We start from the raw sequence: 21,351 nt of genomic DNA on the forward strand, positions 1-21,351 counted from the left end.
CTAGATAGAAGAAAAAGGGAGGCAAATTAAATGAACACTGAAGAAAACCATAAACTCAGAAATTGCCTCAAATCTCTGTTTTCTAATGAGATGCTAAGGAAGAGCTCACAGGAAGCAGTAAATACGGTCCTTCCTTCCCATGCAAAATGAAGCCATGAAAATAAAGCCATGCAGAAGTAACCCATTGATCATCTCCAAGTCAACTCCAGAGATCAGGATCAGTTTATCTTATCCGTTCACATATATCCACCTATCATTCTTACTATCTTGTTTTTTAGAAGAGGCTGACTAGGATCAACTCAAAGACGTCATGTAATTATCCCAATGAGAGCACAAGCACGTACCTCAGAGATTGAGATATAAAAGTCACACTGAGTTCAGAACCTTGAAGTTCTGTGTAGACCACATAAGCCTTAAGAAAAGAAGGCCTCCAAATTATCCCTCCACAACAGAACAGGTTATTTTATTTTCCACGAGGTGAATTCCTTTGTAGAGGTAATTCAAACTATTGCATAAATCTTCACTTTGTAAAATGAACATGCTATACTAATTCGACATAAAATAATACAGACTAGTGGCTCCTGTCTTGGGATCATAACTATTTTTGTATACTCCTGAGATTTACTACTTTATCTTCATCACAAAATAAGAAAATGAGCCTAGTATGGAGTGGACAATGTCATGAAAACCCAATGGAAAATGAAACAGGGTCGCTTCTTCACAAGGCTTAATCCCAAATTTCTGAGCTAATTCTGAGCCCCACTTGTCCAGACTTCCCAAGTGTGGTCCTTCATCCAATGGACCCATCCATGTGCCTCATTGCTAGAAACCAACAGCACACCACAGTCAGAGTTGCAAAGAGACAAACTAGCCAACTGAGTACAGAGCAGGCTCCCTTTCTAGACAGTGCTGCCTTTCAGTTGTCCACAACAGGGGTAGAGTATCTGCAGAATGCAAATGGTTCTGCAGCCACAACCAGAAAACCAACAGCCTGATGGAAGCACAGATCTCTCCGCAATTCTGCTTTCATTCTCTCAAGCTGGGAACACTGGCCTGGCTTGAGCTGGGAATCATCATGTTGAAACTTGGGGTGTCCAATTTCCCTTTGCAAGTAGAGACATATCCAAAACAATCATCTGTGGTCAGGGCTGCAGAAAAGCCCATGCCATGAAAATCTCTGATCAAGCTGAAGTTTTCTTTACACTCCTTGAAGCCAAACTGTGTATACTGTCTTGTTCCCTCAATGTCCCAGAAGTGTGAGTGTGCTAAGTAAGGTAATAGCACAGAAACGTTAATGAGCAGGGTCCTTGGAAACCATGAGAGGGGTTGGAAGAAAATAACAGGAAAATGAAGACTGTGTAAAGGAAGTGAAAGGGCATGAGGAAAAAATGAAGAGGTGAGAAATTGACAAGGGCGTCTGAAATAAGCAATGCCAAGTGTTGCTGGAGGAAGAGTTGGAAAAATAATAAATTTAAGTTCATCTGGTGTCTACTAGGTGTCTATCATGGATTATGAGAGATAAGGGAAGAGCTGTATTAATCCTTAGGTTCTCAGTGGGCAGCGTAAGTACTGTACTCTACAGATGGATGGATGCATGGATGGATGGATGCATGGATGGATGGATGGGAGAGCGGGAGAGAGAGAGAACCAATGAATGAATAAATGAATGAATGAGGTGGTCACTCACTCCCCTCAAGGACTCTACAGGCTCTTTTAGAATAAGTGCATCTATACATGTAATTCTTCTAGTCAAACCCTGGATTGATCAAAGTAGAAAGTGTTTTTGCTGAATATGGGGCAAGAAGCTATTAATTGACAGAGTGGTTGAAAGAGAGAAGTCTGGAAATGAGAGAAGAGGGGTCAGAAGGTAAAAGAGGAATCCTGGTTCCCTTCCACGGGCGTCCCGAGGTGCTTTGAGGAAGGGGAGAGAGGGTGTCCGCCTCTGGGGAGCCCACTCTCCGGGCTTCTACTGACCTGGTCTCCGCCTCACCGGCCTCTTGCGGCCGCTGCAGAAGCGCACTTTGCTGAACACCCCGAGGACGTGCCTCTCGCACAGGGAGCGCCCGTCTTTGCTGGGGCTGGAGCGGCGCTTGGAGGCCGACACTCGGTCGCTGTTGGACTCCCTCGCCTGCCGCTTCTGTCGGATCAAGGAGCTGGCTATCGCCGCAGCCATAGCTGCTCAGCGAGGGCCCCAGGCCCCAGGCTCTACTGCGCCCTCCGGCTCGCGCTCTGCCGGGGTGAGGGCAGGACCTCGGCGGCCAGGGACAGGGCAGTCGCGGGGAGGCAGTGCTAAAATTTGAGGAGGCTGCAGTACCGAAAACCCGGCGCTCACAAGGTTAGTCAAAGTCTGGGCAGTGGCGACAAAATGTGTGAAAATCCAGATGTAAACTTCCCCAACCTCTGGCGGCGGGGGCGGGGCGGTCCCAGGCCCTCTTGCGAAGTAGACGTTTGCACCCCAAACTTGCACCCCAAGGCGATCGGCGTCCAAGGGGCAGTGGGGAGTTTAGTCACACTGCGTTCGGGGTACCAAGTGGAAGGGGAAGAACGATGTCCAAAATAACAAGCCGTGCCTCTGTTGGAGAGGCGCAAGCGTTGTAAGGTGTCCAAAGTATACCTACACATACATACATAGAAAACCCGTTTACAAAGCAGAGTCTGGACCCAGGCGGGTAGCGCGCCCCGGGTAGAAAATACTAAAAAGTGAATAAAACGTTCCTTTAGAAAACAAGCCACCAACCGCACGAGAGGAGAGGAAGGCAGCAATTTAACTCCCTGCGGCCCGCGGTTCTGAAGATTAGGAGGTCCGTCCCGGCAGGGTGAGGTCTACAGAATGCATCGCGCCGGCTGCGGCTTTCCAGGGGCCGGCCGCCCGAGTTCTGGAATTCCCAGAGGCGCGAAGTGGGAGCGGTTACCCGGAGTCTGGGTAGGGGCGCGGGGCGGGGGCAGCTGTTTCCAGCTGCGGTGAGAGCGACTCCCGGCCAGCAGCACTGCAAAGAGAGCGGGAGGCGAGGGAGGGGGGAGGGCGGCAGGGAGGGAGGGAATATCCTCGAGGGCCAAGCACCCCTCGGGGAGAAACCAGCGAGAGGCGATCTGCGGGGTCCCAAGAGTGGGCGCTCTTTCTCTTTCCGCTTGCTTTCCGGCACGAGACGGGCACAGTTGGTGATTATTTAGGGAATCCTAAATCTGGAATGACTCAGTAGTTTAAATAAGCCCCCTCAAAAGGCAGCGATGCCGAAGGTGTCCTCTCCAGCTCGGCGCCCACACGCCTTTAACTGGAGCTCCCCGCCATGGTCCACCCGGGGCCGCCGCACCGAGCCGGTCTCCGCACAGGCTCAGAGGGAGCGAGGGAAGGGAGGGAAGGAAGGGGCGCCCTGGCGGGCTCGGATCAGGTCATCGCCGCGCTGCTGCCCGTGCCCCCCAGGCTCGCGCGCCCCGGCAGTCAGCAGCTCACAGGCAGCAGATCAGATGGGGATTACCCGCCGGACGCAAGGCCGATCACTCAGTCCCGCGCCGCCCATCCCGGCCGAGGAAGGAAGTGACCCGCGCGCTGCGAACACCCGCGCGTCCGCTCGGGTGGGGCGGGGGCTGGCTGCAGGCGACGTCGGCTCGCGGAGGCTGCGGCTCCTGGCCGGAGCTGCCCACCATGGTCTGGCGCCGGGGGCGCAGGCGGGGCCCCTAGGCCTCCGGGGCTCCCGCGGGAGGCAGCCGAGGGCGCAACCCGGGCACTTGGGGCCGGAGGCGGAATCAGGGGCCGGGGCCAGGAGGCAGGTGCCGGCGGCTGCCAACTCGCCCAACTTGCTGCGCGGGTGGCCGCTCAGAGCCGCGGGCTTGCGGGGCGCCCCCCGCCGCCGCGCCGCCGCCTCCCCAGGCCCGGGAGGGGGCGCTCAGGGCGGAGTCCCATTCATGGGCTCAGGCTCTGGGCGCGCGGAGCCGCCGCCGCCGCCCCACCGGCTGGCTCAGCGGGAGTGTTAGCTCCGCAGGAAACTCCGGGCAGGGGCAAGAGCCACCGAGATGGCGGGTGGGACGCAGAGCTGGCGGCAGCCAGAGTTCCTCCCGCACGGCCCGCCGACCCACGGAAGAGCGAAAGAGCGCCCAGGTGGGGCCGAGCTGGGGGCCGGGCTCCTGGAGCGCTGGGAAGCACAGCGCGCTCTAGTCAGGTTCCCTTTCCTCGCGCCCTCGGCTCCCAGACTCCCTTCTTTCCTCTCCCCCCTCCCGCCACCCCTCTCCCTCCTCTCTGTGTTTTCTGTCTCTCCCCTTTTCTCCTCTCTACGCAATCCTACGTGATTGAGGTTTGGATGAGAAATTCTCAGAGGCAGAGCAAGGGAACTGCAGCTCGGGTCCGCTCCGTCCGGTCCCTCCCACAAGAGAAACACAACCACAGTGGGGGTTAAAGGACCCCAGGTGCGCAAAGCAGGGGTGAGAGATGGGGGAGCTGAGAAAATGCAGTCCACGCTCTCTCCTATAAGCTTGAGCACGTAGAATTCTCTGTTTAGTTAGGAAGAAAGTGAACACTGGAGAAAGTAACAATGACCTCTTGGACCTTATCATGGGCCCCACCTATGGCTCATTTTGGAGCAGGAAAAAGTGTTTCCCTCCTTCTTGGAACCCGGATTTCTTGGTTCTGTCTGGAAAGCTGCAAAGCAGGCTCAGCCCCTAAGAAGAGAGCCCAAATAAGCAAGCTGCACAGAGGATGACTCCAAGTGCGGTGAGGGAGTGATGTGGACAAGGACAGTCAACCACAAGCTGTGGAGTGCAATCAGGTCTCCAGACGTGAGTGTGGTGATGTCTGATGTTGGAGACACTGGGCAGAGGAGTTCTCCAAGTTAAAATGCAGCATGAAGCATTAATCACCTTCCATTCATGATAAAGTCTGGCAGCGGCTATTGGTTTCTACTTACAATTTCTCTTCATATATCCCTAATCTCTCTCCTTCAGACACCTCACTAAGCATCTAGGGTAGTGCGGCAGGATTAAATGTATGATTTCCAAGCACAGACAGGTGTATGTTGGAAACATCCTAATAGAAGGCAAGGAAAATGCCAGGCCCTGGAAGCTACTGAAAATGGATGTGGGACTCAGAAGGACCCCAGGAGCTCTCTAGATATGAGCACAAACCTATGGGCCTAGCCAAGATTCACGTGGGAGATGAAAAGGATCGAGATCTGTGACGTTGTTCAGATCAAGCAGGAGTCTAACACCTTACAATGCCCAGGGGCCTGGACCTTCCAGGCTGCCAGCTGGGCAAAGCAGAGGCTGGCAGATAGGGGCTCATGGGACAAACAGCTGGGAGGAGGATTAAATAGGCAAGACATCCTGAGGAAAGGGAGAATCCCAGCTGTCATTTGGGGAGCACACATCCCCTGCAGCAGTTCAGTGTGGCTGAATGAAGACAGTGGATATATCCTTGGAATTCTAGCAATACAGAACCAGACACGTGAAAAAGACACACGCACACATACCTTAAGTCCCAAAGCAAGGCTGCATGCATTTCCATATGTGCATCTGGATGGGGTGAGGGGCATTACTGAACATCAACCGGTAATTGTATCAATTAGGAAAATCCTCACATTCCACAAATAAAATTATTTTCCTTCCGTGGCTAACAGAAGACTTCTCTCATTCTTGAGCAAGGCAGACATGGATAGTACAGTGGGCTTTGGGGGCTCCCTGCCTTGCAATTAAACACCCAAACAGACAAAGGTCAGCTAAGGGGAGTAGCCAGAGAAATAGGCAAGAGGGGGTGTATAATGAGGCCTTGAGGAAATTATTGCTAAATTTGGAGTCTCTTTTATATCCTCAAAATGGGGATAATCATTCTCATCTACCTCGCAGAACTGAATATGCATATGTAAGCGTTCTGAAAACTGGAAAATGCCAAATGAATGAATAAAAGGATGGCTTTTTTTTTTTTCAAAGAAAATGCATGAGATTCACCTGAAATGCTTGTTAACACGCCGATTCCTGATGGTATCTCAAAACACGAAGTGGAAGTTTGTATGGGTAGAGCCTGGGAATCTAAATTCTTAACCATTTCTCCGGGTGTCAAAGTTTCAGAGTTTAGTGTATGTTTGCAAACTAAATAATACTAGAAGACAGAAGTAAAACATGGCACATTTCTCCAGAACTGCAGTCCTGTGCACCCACACCCCCTACAAAAGACCTGGAAAGAGGATGTGTATTCTTGAGTCTTTGTGTTGCTGATTTTTTTCTGTAGGTTGATGAGATATGAGGGTGTGCTGATGCAGAAGGTAACCAAAACAGAGGCACAGGAGAGAAGGAAGTTAGGAGGAAAGATGAAAAAGGTAACCAGTGCTGTTTGAAGTTCTCATCTCTGTCTTAACATGACAACATCAAGTTAGGCATTTAAAGAACAGAACAAAAACAATCAATGTCAGCTTTCTGAGAGCAACATTATTTCTGTGTTTAGATCTCTATTAAAAGAATGTAGTGTTTTGGATTCAATCCGACAACAAAGTCTCCTTTTTTCCTCGCACTCCTGCAGCTATTGTCATAGTGCTTTTTGGCTTTTTAAGTCATCATCAGCATCGTTTACTCCATTTCCCCAGTGAGAAGAGGTGTGAGTATAAAGAAATTTAAGAAGTTAGCTAGGACCTAAATATATGGATATTGAGCTCAGAAGCAATTCTTAAATCAGTTTATTTTGTATATAGAAATTTGTAGGTTTCCTACCTGGGCCACTAAATCTCGTAAGTCTTCCTCCAAAGTTACTTGTACATTTCCAATATCTTTGCATTTTGGGATCAGGAAATTAAGCCAACCTACTGATGATTTGGGTTAAATTAACAACCAAGTATTTTAAAGGATTGTATCTCAGGGATACCAATACTTTTATTTTTACACTATCTTTCTTTGAACAACTTAAGAATTTCTTCTTCCTCTTCTGAAGACATTATGAGCAGAAGAAGTTTTAATTACTTTGAAGAAAGTTGTCAAATGCATATCAAAATGATAATTATGTAGTTATATTTAGTTATATATATATAGTCTATGTTTTTGGCCTCTAGTCAAACAAATAAAAACATGGGCAGTCTTAATTATCTCCACATTTTAAAAGGAAAAACAGAGGCTTTTTGGTCTTTTGCTTATTCACAGGCCAAGTCTTTCAACTTCCAAATCTACTATTGGGCTAGTTTACACATTCGTTTTAAACATTGCATTGTTCACAGATTGCATCCAGGGCTTTGTCAGTTACCGGGGAATTCCATACACCTCCACAATCTCTCTGCCCTCAACAAGCTTCCAGTTCATGACATTATGATCTTTCATGGCTCTTGTTGTAATTGCCCAGTAGCTGTACGCTGCTGGACACGTTATTCAACCTCTCTAAACCACATCTGCAAAACAGATCCATAATAATACTAGCAGTACCTAACTAACTAGGCTCTTGCAAGGCTCAAAGAAGATGTGATAATAATGTAAAGTATGAGAATGACCATGCTGTTATTAAAATTTCCATTTAAATTAAGTCCCTGACATAAAATACAGATTTCTTAAAACAAGAAAACACACCTTATGATTCATACACATCATCATTCACTCTTGGAATGTATTTAACAAAGGCTGAAAATTTACTTGAAATGAATGATTAACCTTGACATTGTAATGGCAAACAGAATTTTCATTAGTGGAATATTGTCAATGTCCTTGTCTTGAGAACACAAAGAAGCCTAGCTCTGCTCTTACATCATCTTGCTCTGAAATCAGGCCCCTGCCTCAAAGTTGGGTGAATATGAGCTCACTGGGCTCTGCCACAGCAAATGGGAGAAGACCTTTTCTCCATGAATTTTATTATATAAAGTAGCTGTACTTCCACGTGCTTTTCTCTGACATATTGTCAGTTACAATAGGCTGACAAAAGTAATATAAACAACTACTTTCTAATAATTTGTAAATTCTTTTATATAGCAAATTTATTCAGGGTGCTTTATTCAACAATTTGAAAACTGAATTACTACATGTTATATGTCCATCTGGTTTTGGTCATATTCCAAAACAGAAAAGAGAATAGATTTAATTCCTCTTTATGACACAGATGAAGAGTGGTATCCTCATTGCCCAAATAGGGAAATTTTCAATGTTTTGGAGAATAGGTGTTTTGATAAGAAACATGGATATAATTAATGTGAGCCAATGATAAGTGCCCTGCACACCTATAAATGCATTACAATTATTGACACGTTGAATCCTTACAACAACTCTATGAGGTAAGTTCTGTCATATCACCATTTTATGAATGAAGAAACCCGGACAGAGAGGTTAAGTTGTTTAACCAAGGTCACTCAGCTAAGAATTGCCAGAGTTCAGATTCACACCCATATAATTTATTTCCAGAGCTTCCCTTTTTGTTCTGTGTCATACTTATGTCAACAAAAACATAACACCATGAATAATTACAATCATGTAATAAAGTCAATAAAATAAGAATATACAAATCACATACATTTATGTAACTCTTTACTGATTACAAATCATCTTCCCATGTATTATCTCACTGAGACTCTTCAACAATCTTATGATGGAAGTTAAAGGCAAAATAATAATTCAGTTTCACAAACTGAGACTCCGGTAAGTAATGTGATAGCCCAAGGTCATACAATCAATGAGTGAAGATCTATGAGTTTAATCCAGGCCTTCTAACTGCAATGTGACTACTGCCCTAACTAAAGTAACCTGGAGGGGAAAATTGAGAATGCCAAATGTACTTCCATTCACTAGCTTCTAACATGGTTTCACATCTTGTGAATGACCTTGAAGAGATCATTTTGTGTTGGAAGGGAGAGGAAACAAGTATCCCAAATTCTCTCCCCGTGAAGCTCTTACCTTTTTCTAGATGAGGGAGCTACTCCTGGTTTTACTATTGTTGGCCAAGGTAGGGTACTATGTTCTCTTTGGTTCTAGGAGGGTGGTCTTGAAACACTCTCCTTCTTAGTTTAGTAATTCAAGTTGAGCTCAATATGAAAATCGTAGGGAAACTAAGTTAAAATAGAAATTAAAGAAGCTTACAAGGGGAGAAATGTAAATTTCCTCCATTTTCATTCCTTAAAAATGTACATTGGTTTGACTTATACCACCTAGGAGATGGTTGGTACTTGGTTAAGGATGCTGAAAGACCTGTCAGAACAGACTGCCCATCATTTAATCCTACTCTAAGTCCCACTGTCACTAACCCAGTGCTGCTGACCCAGAACGAACTGCACCCACAGCAGGAGCGAGCGCCGCTTTCCAAGTTTGGAGACTAGACTGAAACTTTTTGTGGGAGGGGGCAAAGGGGACTTTTTACGGTGATGGAATGTAACATTAGATACATGTGTATATAAGACAGTGGACCTTTTTATGACACATCATCAGAAGAGAAATCCCCCTGGCTTTGGTTAGTTTTGTAAATTTAGCTATATGTCGCTTACGTGCTTTCTCCTGTTCTTTTAATTATGTGAAACTGAAGAATTACTTTTCTTGTTTTCCTTTTTAGAAGTTTTTTTCCTTAATGTGAAAGTAATTTGACCAAGTTATAATGCACTTCTGTTTTTAACAAATCCCCTCCTTAAACGGAGCTATAAGGTGGCCAAATCTGAGAACAACTAAATTCATTTTAGTTATAATAAATTTAATATTTGTAAATGTAAAAAAACAAAAACAAAACAAAACAAAACAAAAAAACCCTTTTCCTTTTCAAAGAGAAACTCGGCTAGAAGATCTCTATTTGAATGTAAAACCCATAAGGACAGTGGCATTGTCTATTTTGTTTACTTTCTTATCTCTAGTCCTTAAAATAATCTTTGCACATAGCCAGATATTCAAAAAATACTCACATAAATGAATTAATTCATCAATCCATCCACCCAGATTTTTGAGTCAAATAGATGCATCAGGCATCCCAAAGTGAAGAATGGGGTATCAACTCTTTGGATCAGGAAATAAGCTCAGGTAACTCAAGGGTAGCCTCCACATTTCCAAAGTTGATTGTTTTGTTTTATCAACAATTCCTAAAATTCTCTGCCTAAATCCAATCTATCTATTAAATCTGATATCCTCAGAGGGTACATGGTACCTAGGTTTCTGCTCTGAGCAACCTCCATCCCCATATTTAGGCCTATATTTTCAGTTCTGATACTTCTCTCTCTCTCTCTCTCTCTCTCTCTCACACACACACACACACACACACACACACACACTCATGTTCACAGAAGAAAGGAATATAATAAGGCAAACAGAGCCACAGACATCAGGTAAAATGAGTAGGCAACTTTAAAGTCTCAGAATATGACTAAAATGACCTTAAAATGGTTTAATGATCCTCACATTTATACTGTCACCCATGTTCACTGAGATTCCTTCTCCATGGGCCATTCCTAGTTGTTCTCATTTCTAAATTTAGATTCCTTGGGGTTGGGAAAAAAAAAAAAAAAAAATTTAGATTCCAAATTTTCAGGGAATGGATCTTGTTGAAATAGCAGTCTCTTACAGCACCCACCACATGACTGACACTCAAAATATATTATTAAAACCCCAATAAATTCATATTTTTGTCCTCTGCATGCACACAGCACCAGACACTGTGAAAGTAACAATTAATGAGAGCTCTCACTGATCCTGTGTTCACAGGTATTTGATGTTGAGTAAGATTTTACTGGAGATAACTGAAATATACTAACTGATTAGAAAAAAACTGTCAGAGGATCAAATGGAAGTTTGGACAAGGTGACCAACAGGTCATTTCTTATCCTAATTTTGTAGAATTCTCTTAAGAGTAAAATGTTAAGTAGAAAGAGTATGCAATTTAGAGTACATAATTTATCTTTACATAAAGCTACTTCGTCTGCCTGAGTTGAAGTTTATTTGCGTGTAAAACAACTATATTATAGGACTTAATTGGTGAAAATAATAGGTTGAAATGATGGCACTGATTTGTCAAATGAGGAAAAGTGTGAATGAATAAATGAAGGAATAAACAGATAAGCAGATGAGTGGATGGATGTTTGTATGGAGGAAATATAGCATATTTCATTTAAATATCCCTAAATTAGCCTTGTTAGGCTAAGCAAAATTGCTCCCAGTAAAAATTTAACAAGATGTGGGGAGTGTCTTAGCAGATTAAAAGCATTGAAGAATTGTAGGATAGTACATGAAAGTATGTAATAAAAATCTGTCACTCACTTAAAAATCATTTTTACATAAAATAATATCCCCCTGTGCCTCGTATTACCCACTAATCCAACCTGCAGCATGACATCAAGGAGGCATTGATGTAGATGTCTGTGTGACTGCGAAGTCTACAGCCAAAACAGACAGACAGATGGACACAGATAGGTATGCATTTCGATGCTCAGCTCTCCAGAAAAGCAGGTATAAGATAATGTATAAGAATATTTCTTTAAACAGTCTTTGAAGCAGGAAGAAACAATATTTTTCCAATGTTTTGGACAGGATAATCATATCTAAACTTGTAGTGTTAACTGGAAGTGTTAACGAGGTCATCAGCCTACTGTAGATAATGTATACACATTGTAGTCAGCTAGCAGCAGTTTAAGAGAAGAGATTTATTTAAAAGTAGGCTGGAAATTGTCTCCGGGTTGGTTAAGTATGCTAATGGCATGGCAATGGAAAAGCAGCATGATCCTCATTGCATTTTGACAGTTCTTTCTCTCATTTCTATAAAAGGCCATGACAAGAAAATAGCCATAACTGGCCTTTAGAAGATAAGTAACCAAAAGCGTTTATTAATTCGTGAGGACAAAAGGCAGGGAAAGAATGTTGACTTCATGCCAAGATAAGTAGAATTCATTACCAAAAACAAAACAAAAAAATTCTAAAAATGACCTGTGTATAAGAGTAGACATAGAATTTGAGGGTAAGAATCTGACTTAGAATTTTTGTTCCTCCTATAACAACGTAGTATAGTGTTTTGAATATAAGATAGACTCTGTCAGCATGTGTTGATTTTTAACTTTGACTTAAAAATAATAAATGTTCAGGATGAGTAAGAATAATCTCAAATATCACCTTAAGCAAAACCCTCGGCATGCTTTTATTAACAGTGGAATCACCTTTGATCTCTGATAGCATCAGTTAGGTAGTGGCTATTAAAACAAGAAATAAATGTTTGATAAATATGGTCAAAAACACATGGTTTTAATCTAGGAGAGTTTCCCTTATCTCCTTTGTACATCTAGCAGATACTGAACTCCTGATAAAACCCTGCAGCAACCCTGAGAAAACCCGACGGTAAACCCATACCACTCTAGGGAAGGGAAAGCTTATGCCCTAAGTGAGGGAAACATCACAGTTTCAGGCAACATCTAAGAAACCTGAGCCTTGGAAGGTGCATTTAAACTCAAAAAAAGAGGTTGTGCCTTGTTCTTTTGTGTCTGGATTTTGAATAATTTGCCCACGTTTATGGCTGTGCTGACAGACAAAGGAAGAGATCCTCTACCAAGCAGAATTAAGCCAGGAACTGCACAGGAAAACAATCTCATAGGGATTATTTTAAGATATTAGTCTGGAGTGGTGGACTCCAAAGAGTGAACCATATCAAGTTATGTAGATGTTAGATGCAAATTACTCTCCACATTGTAATTTTCTTTGTTACGCCCTGGCTTTCAATAAAGTCTTATGTCAATGTTCCTGCTCAGTCTCTCTTTTGCTGCCCATAATTAATAAAAAAGTTAATATGTCAATGCTTAGGCCAGGAGCTACATACTACGTGGCACCATGGAAATAACAAACATAATTAATGAGAGCCTCCAAGCTGTATCTCTGGGGTGAGTTAATCCTCGCTACAAGACGCTCTCCTTCAACACAGACTATGGAGAATTAACAGTATGATGTCAGTCAAGAAGTCATTGGGTTTTCCTTACCAAGTCCTTATATAATTTCAGGCAAATCCTTTGAATCACAGAAAAATGTCAAAAAACTCTGCGTTCCAATTATAGGTTAAAAGTGTTTGAGGGACAGGAAGGATAGGGTAGGGAATAGAAAGGACAGTGCTCTGGTTTGAATCTGTGTCCGTGCCCGAATCTCATGTTGAATTGTAATCCCAGTGTTTGAGGAGGGGCCAGGTTGGAGGTAATTGGATCATGGGGGCAGACTTCCCTCTTGCTGTTCCCGTGACAGTGAGTTCTCATGAGACCTGACTGTTTAAAAGTGTATGGCACATCCCCTCTCACTCTCTTGCTCTTGCTGCAGCCATGTAAGATATGACTCTTTCCTCTTTGCCTTCCGCCATGATCTTAAGTTTCCTGAGGTCTCCCGAGCTATGCTTCCTGTACAGTCTGCAGAACTGTGAGCCAATTAAACCTCTTTTCTCTATAAATTATCCAGTCTCAGACAGTTCTTTATAGCAATGCGGGAACAGCGTAATATGGACATTGAGATTTATTAGACACCTTCTACACACCATGCACAGTCTTGGGCTCTACACAGGTTGTTTTACCTAACCTTCACAATAACCCTGGCAACGCCAACATTGTTATTCACATGGTACAATGAGAAAACTAAAAGGCATAGAAAGTTAATTAATTGTCTGAAATATGGGTCAGGTCCAGAATTCAAATCTAGTTCAGCACACTCCAAATCCAAAGCTCTCTTCTTGACTTTTTTAAAGATGATGAATCCACAAAATGAACTTACGAGGCTAATTTATATTCTTGAAATGTTAAAAAAAAAAAAAAAAAGTAAGATAACTTATCATTTAAGGTCACCCACAATCTAAGTCAGGGGCATCCATGCTATTTGTTCCTTGGTGATCATGACCCCATTTGAAACACTACTTAACAAATAGAGCTGGGGAAACAGACACTGAGGAAAGTGAGGCCTATGTTCAAGCATTTGAAGAACTTGAATATCCTGTGTGTGCAGGAGATTCACACTAAGAACTAGATATTCTGTGTGTGTAGAGGCAAACTTGGACGCCTCCATTCCACCCGTGGAACAGATTGCATCGCAAAATGGGGAAATGGTTTCCCCACCATCAGAGACTTTCCACTCAAGATCAGGAGCAACACCATAGGAAGTGGGTTCCAAGAAATCAGACAGGTATTCTATAAAATGATTAAGGTCAGCATTGCTGGGAGTGGAGAGTAAATCAAAATCATTATAGACTGCATCCAAGGGAATACTTGGGAAAACTTTTGTTCATTTTAAAGGATGTAAAAAAGGGAAAATAAAGAATCATGAATCAATAATGAAAGTGATTGCTGGGGATGTGGGAGAAATGACAGAAGGATGGAAGATTCAAGGAGACAGTCATGCAAATAGTCATGGAAAGCACATCTTTACTAACCCTGAAAGAAAGCACAGGGCTAAACACTTCTCTGTGGCATCAAATGTGTATTGTAAAGGCTCGCGTCATTGATTAAATAAGTAGATTTTTTAACAAACGTTTGAAAATCTAAATGATAATGTCCCTCTGAGTTGTGGTATTTGAGAATAAGAAAAAGAAAACATATTAACCTATTAAGTTGCATGTGAGGAAAGCTCCCCTGGAAAGGCCAGGATAAAAAGCTACTAGGTTGTTCGTCAAAACTACAGTGGATTCTGTGGAAGATGGTCATTGACTCTTTTGGATTCCTATGTAGGAAAGATTCCAGTTTGGGGTAAGGCACCTCAAAATAACCAAAAGCTGATGAGCTTAAAGGTGAGCACAGACTAAAAGAAAATGGTCGGGGGGTGGAAATCGGGCTATTAGGAGCTCTGCTATGGTTCCCTCATATCAGGCCTTCTGCAGGTTAAGTGTTAGGCTCATATTAGAAAATGTGAAAAGGAAATACTTACTTTAGCCTGTAGTCATGGTTGTTTCCTACAAGATCTACCAATTCCACTAAAAGTAATCACAGAGAAATCTGGAGACTCAATGATATAGCTCAGATGTTCATCCCCTCCAACTCTTATGTTGAAATATGACCGCCGATGTTGGAGGTGGGGCCTGGTGAGAGGTGTTTGGGTCATGGGGGCAGATTCTTCACACACGGCTTGGTGCCCTCTCCATGGTAATGAGTGAGTTCTCGCTCTGTTAGTTCATGTGAGAGTTAATTGTTAAAAAGAGTCTGGGATGTACCCCCTCTCTCTCTTGCTCCCTCTCTAGCACTGTGACACTGCCTGATTCCCCTTCGCCTTCTGCTGTGAGTGAAAGCTTCTTGAAGCTCTCCCCAGAGACAGATGCTGGTGCCATGCTTCTTAAACAAACTACAGAATCACAAGCCAAATAAACCTCTTTTCTTTATAAATCCCCAACCTCGGGTATTCGTTTTTAGCAACATCAAATGGGCTACTACACTTAATTATTGGCAAAAAGAAAGAAATACTTAAATCTCAGTACACACTCACAGCTCATCATATAGTATCTTTGATTTCATTTTTTGGGGAAGAAAAAGGAGAATCACAATTTGGAAAAACTCAAAACCAATTGGAGAAAACTGACTACAAACTGGAAAAAAAAAAGTCTTACAAAGTGTTTTATCAATGAAATGCTACAGAATGCAATGAAGAGGGTGGAGAGATATTCAACAAGAATCAACAGTGGCCACTACATGCACGAAGTTAGGAACGTTGAAAGGCAACCATCCCATTTCCTGCTTGACAATGTTTAACTAACTCCATGCACAATATTATCTTTAAAAGTAGAAAGTAGGCATGCACTCCACCAGTAGGTAAGAAAGTTGAGTGACCACAGAAAGGTCACTTAACCTCTATACATCAATTTACTCATCCATAAAATGAGAAATTGTTAAAAGAATAACCGATGATCTTTATGATTTAAGTCCTTTAATGAAGATTACTTTGGGAAGATTAGTTCTGGAACCACGTGTGACACTCAGTTTTAGAGATTCTAAACAATAAGAAAAAAAAGTATATAGTCTAAAGCACCCAAGTATTTTCAATGTGACTGCTTACTTGAAAAAAAAAATGACTTTAGTAGCTGTAGCAAAGATTGTCAGCATGGAACACTATGCAGCCACAAAAAAGGATGAGTTCATGTCCTTTGCAGGGACATGGATGAGGCTGGAAACCATCATTCTCAGCAAACTGTCACAAGAACAGAAAACCAAACACTGCATGTTCTTACTCATAAGTGGGAGTTGAACAATGAGAACACATGGACAAGGGAGGGGAACATCACACACCAGGGCCTGTCGGGGGATGGAGGGCCAGGGGAGGGATACCATTAGGAGAAATACCTAATATAGGTGACGGGTTGATGGGTGCAGCAAACCACGATGGCACATGTATACCTATGTAACAAACCTGCACGTTCTGCACATGTACCCCAGAACTTAGAGTATAATCATAAAAAAAAAAGAATAAATGACTCATCTCAACGAAACTCTCTTGAAGCTGCTAAGTTCTCCAATTTTAGTTCAATCGGAATTCCTCTAACTCTGAATAAGTGGTGCTGGTGGTGAAGGAAAGAAGTATGAAGATGTCTGTTAACTGTGGAGATGGCCCAAAACAACATAAAGCTGTCCTTATCATAGTTGAACTTCAAAGGTTTTTGCTTTAGTTTTTGTTTTGTTTTTTTTTTTTTTTTTTGGCTTTTGGTATTTTTTTCCTGTGTACAATTTCTATATAGATAATAAATCTTAGATAACTGTTGATGAACAGTTTTGTAATAATTTGGATAAAAGAATGAGGTAATTCTACAGTGAGGAGAGTCAACAGAGGACATATATTCTAATGGACCTGTTTCTAGCCTGACCTGAATTTTTATTCTGATGTTACTTACTCAATATGGAACCTTGGACAAATTATTCCTCTTTTTTGGTCTCTATTTCCTTATTCTTAATATGAGATTAGCCAGATGATTGCTAAGGTCTCTTTCTACTCTAAAATTCTATGACTCTAAATATAGAGCTCACCAATATCATATTACTTAAACAAAACAAAGTAGGAAGCATTTTCTGTTATCTTCCAAAGTAACTTCAGGGTAGTTAACTAAAGTGAAAAGAGCATTGGTTATCCTGCTTTCCCTAGGCCATTGGCTAGATTCCCTCAGTCCCCAGAACTAAACCTGACTCGTTATCTTGTGCCACAAAGCACTTCTCTATAACTGGATGAAGGCAATAATATTTAAAGCAAACATTTTTTCGAGTGCTTATTATTTACCAGGAACTGGTAAATATACATATAAAGTCTAAGCACTTTATATGTATCAACTTATTATCACAACCATCCTATTACATTGGTATTATTGTCAACATGTAAACAGAGGAACAAAAAAAAAAGTAACATGCTTAAGGTTATACAGCTACCAAAGGGAATGACCATGATTTGAACTCAGCAAGTTTGGGTTGAGCCTCTTACTAATGGATGAATCACCTTTCAGTTCTGTGGTCCCAGTGTAGTGGGGGAGGAAGGGTGCTAGTTCTGGTGCTAGTGATGGCTATGATAGCTCTTCTTTTTTGTTCTCTATGAAAAGAAAGCACGTGGCTGGGCAGGGTGGGAAAACCCGATGTGAATGAAAATCTTCTAAGTAAGCCTTGACACTGACAGCTCCGTGAGTTTATCATCCTAACTGAGCCCTATAATCGCACAGCATCTCACGTCCACTTCCTCGAAAATTGTGGGTAAGACTTAATCCTGCTTCTGAAGCAGAATCAGGCCTAAATGTGTGGCTCACTAATTTTCTTCTTTGTTAGAGAGCCCCCTGTTGCATAATTTGTGTAATGAAAGTATGTATAGTTTTGCTAACCAATTCTCCTGGAGCCACTAAAATGTGTGAGTGTTTTTAGAAATTATATGGGCAATATGCATAAAATACCAACCTCTGATTCTCTTTTTGGAGTATTCAATCTTAGGGAGCCATTTTCTAAGTATGTATCTAGAAGAGCAACTTCACACAGCATTAAGTCGCTAAGTTCTCGGGTTTTTCGTTCTCATGTATAACTGCTGTTAGCTTATTGAGAGAGCCTGGGCAAATAGCTTAAACTTTTTGTTTCTTAAGATCATTTCCAAAATGAATACAGCAGACTCTCATGATAAAGACTTAGATGCAAAGATTTAGATATGGAATCACCACATACAATACTTGAAATGGAAAGAACTTTAAGAATTATTCAGGCTTATGCCCTCATTTTAAAGATTATGAAATTGAAGACTGAGAAAGGTGCAATATGCTTTAGGTCACACAGTTCTTGGTAGCTTAAGCAGAAATACAGCTTAGGCTCCTGATTCTAGGATCAGTGGTTTCTCTGGTATAAGGTTTAATTTTTCTATTAAAGACTACATTTTAGGCTTCTTAAAAAAGTTCTAACAAAAACTAGTATGTACAAAATGACAGTTTATAGAAGCTTCCCATTCAAGCCTCACAACCACTCAGTAAGACAGTTACTTATTATTATCAACATTCACTATATGCCTAATTTATAGCTGCATAAGCAGAAGCTCAGGCTGCTGAGGAAGTGGCCTAAGGTTGCATTAGCATTCTAGTTCTGATCTTTGAGATTTGAAATTCATTTTCTTCTTCGGACCTTTACTTCACCCTGCCCTCTTTAAATTTGTTTCAGGTAAGATCAAATGAATTATAAAATCTTCAAAAAAGTGACTATTAATGCTTTCCCCAAAATGTCCCCAATTAGTTAAGCATTTCTTCACTGGCCACTTCCCCAGATCCTGTTCATCTGACATCTATTTTCAAATAAAACAGGATTCTTTAGAACAGTAGGAATTTCTCACACTGGTTTACTGCATAGGATAAGAGAGTCATAATTATTTTTGTAACCATAGAAGTATCATCAAAATACAGAATTATTTGTAATGCTAATGAGAATTTTCTTCACCAGGTAGTGCTGTTTGCAAAACATCTGGTGTACCATGCCAAAAATACATAGCAGCTGAAAGGCAGGATGCAAACTTTGCCTCAGGATCTTCTCCACCAGGTAATTTCAAGACAGGCATTGCCTTTAATATATGTTTTAGATGCTGCAGCATCTGATAGTCACATAACTAATTTCTTTAATTAGTTCACCCCTTGTGCATCTTGGCTTCAAGGATTCAATTAAACACAAAACTTGCAACTTGGTGCTAGAGTATTCATTAACCTGCAAGTTATCTTTTAAAACAACTATAGTCTAGGGAAAACTTCACGAAGATAAGAATTTGCCTTTGTCCTGAATATATATAATTTGAATCACATGCCAAAGGAAGAGAGTCTGTAAACAGCAATGTTTATTCTTACCAATAATTCGCCTTACACACACAGAGAGACACACACACACACACACACACATATCTTTACATCTTACCAATTTCTTTATTTACCAATATAAAACTTTGCAATAGACCATGTTTTCTTATCCCTTCACCAGTCTTCTTGCCTCAGCACTGTATAATTTTATGCATATGCAATATACATATATATGCATAAAATATGATACATACTACATACAAGATGCATACAAGGTGAGTTATCCTGTATATACATATTTGTTGTTTTATATGTATATTGCATATATGTGTGTATAAAATTTTAAAATGCTACGGTAAGAACTAGTGAAGGAGAAGAAGAAAAGCGGTCTCTTGCCAACTTTTTCTACCAAAGCATTTATGTGCTTTTCCTTTTACATCCATCCCTCAGTCATTGGGCACCTACCACATGCCAAACTGCTGATCACATAAGAGACATAAAGAAATAAAATATAATTTCTCTCCTTAGAGTGTGGATGGGCCTGGTATTTTATGTAGTAACAGAATGAAGCACATACAAATGAAAGGTAGGCTCTGTGCTGAGATGTTCAGGAGAGAAGGACACTCTTCTCAATTAGAAGGGTCCTTACAAGGTTTCACCATGGAGTGACATGAGAACTGCTCACTTAAGGAAAAGTGGGATGCAGTCTCCCAGGAATAAGTCTGAGAAAGGCCTTCTAAACAGACAGGAAAGGAAAAGCACAAAGGTGCTTCCGCAAACATCAAGGTTATGTCAGGCTGTGGATGTCCTCCAGGGCAGTGACCCTATGTGTCTTACTATCATTTTTCATGTGTCAAACTCATGATTAATAAAATTAAATCAATCAAACAAAACAGTAAATGAATGAACAGTGTTTGGAGAGTGTTAACAGTTTATTAGGTCGAGAAAATAAGACGTGTGGAGATAAATGATAGAAATCATAACAAATCACTAGCGAATAGAATGCATTGCTATGGAATTTGTGCCTCATCTTAGAGGCAACAGAGAGCTATTAAAAGTTTTTTAAGAGAACTGTGATAGAATTTAATCTATACAGTCAAGTACTATTGTAGTTTTTAATGAAAGTAATTGGGTTAAATGTGGTACAACAGAGTAGTAATCAGATTCATTCATTACATTAAAGTTAAATAATATTAAACTAAATTTCAATACATTAAAATTATATGGGGATGAAACTGTCTTACTACAACTTTCTTAAATGGATATAAATAGCACGTGAGACAAAGCTCCAAGAGACCAACTTCACAGGTGTTACACTTACTCTCACCAAGTTTATACCTCTTTACAAATGCTATTGAAAAGTTATCTGTTTCCACAAGTAGAAAAACACATATAAATATCCACAAACTCTCCCATGGCTATACATAACACACAGCATGGGACTAGTAGTGTAAGACCTGGATTTGGTGTTGCTATTACCATTAACTTGGTCTAAGATCCTGGGTTTTTCCTCCCTTTGCTAGGCTCCAGTTCCCTAATCTATAAAAGGAGGGAGGAAATGGTGCCCTCCATGGTCTGGTTTAGCACTGATAATCTGTGATTCCAACAAGGTCTCTGGAATGGCCTCTGTTAGTCTCCATACTTAGCACAGCAGAAGGCTAGGGAGTGATGAGCCTCATAGTATTATCAGAGGGAAAAATATCACATCCTTTTCTTTACTCATCTAAAATTGAACAAATACAGGTATAAAGTGAAAAATGAGGCAGGAAGCTACAAGGGAACACTGCATGATGTTTAATGCTACTTTTGAAAATATATTAGGCTTCAAATTTGGAAATCTGTGTAGCTCTTCAAACAGATGTTATATTTTACCCTAGAGATGACCCCATTTTAGATTATGGCAATCCACTATGTATAATAATATTCTTCATCAACTTCCTAAATTACTTGAGAGTTGTAGGAGATAAAAAGTGTAATACAAAAGAAAGATGGTGACACCCCAGTAACTATATTAAGAGCTAGAGAGACTGTGAGCACATTTACTTTTATCCTTAGCTATGTTTGAAAGAGAGGCGCTTACATAAGTAGTATCAGGATTTAAAAGAACCAACTGTCTCAAGAGTAGAAAAGTGTTTGACTTGTAATCAGAATCCTGATTTTAAATTTTAATTATTTAAGTAAATAACTGTAGAAATGTAGGTTACTTACTAATT

The 21,351-nt window shown here is 41.3% G+C and overlaps 1 protein-coding gene across 3 annotated transcripts in view; it reads right to left on the bottom strand.

The window, feature by feature from the left end:
* Nucleotides 1–21,351, bottom strand: part of FGF12 (fibroblast growth factor 12) — a 584,720-nt gene that overhangs the window by 252,659 nt on the left and 310,710 nt on the right. The window contains exon 1 of one of the 3 annotated variants that reach the window (XM_025376974.1): nucleotides 1,975–2,417. The exons of the other annotated variants lie outside the window; for them this stretch is intronic. Coding sequence (XP_025232759.1) covers nucleotides 1,975–2,173 — 199 coding nt within the window. The 5' untranslated portion in view covers nucleotides 2,174–2,417. Of the gene's footprint in view, nucleotides 1–1,974; nucleotides 2,418–21,351 lie in introns of those variants that run through there. 3 annotated transcript variants of the gene reach the window in all.

This window comes from Theropithecus gelada, chromosome 2, assembly GCF_003255815.1.
Source record: "Theropithecus gelada isolate Dixy chromosome 2, Tgel_1.0, whole genome shotgun sequence".
Taxonomy (NCBI): domain Eukaryota; kingdom Metazoa; phylum Chordata; class Mammalia; order Primates; family Cercopithecidae; genus Theropithecus; species Theropithecus gelada.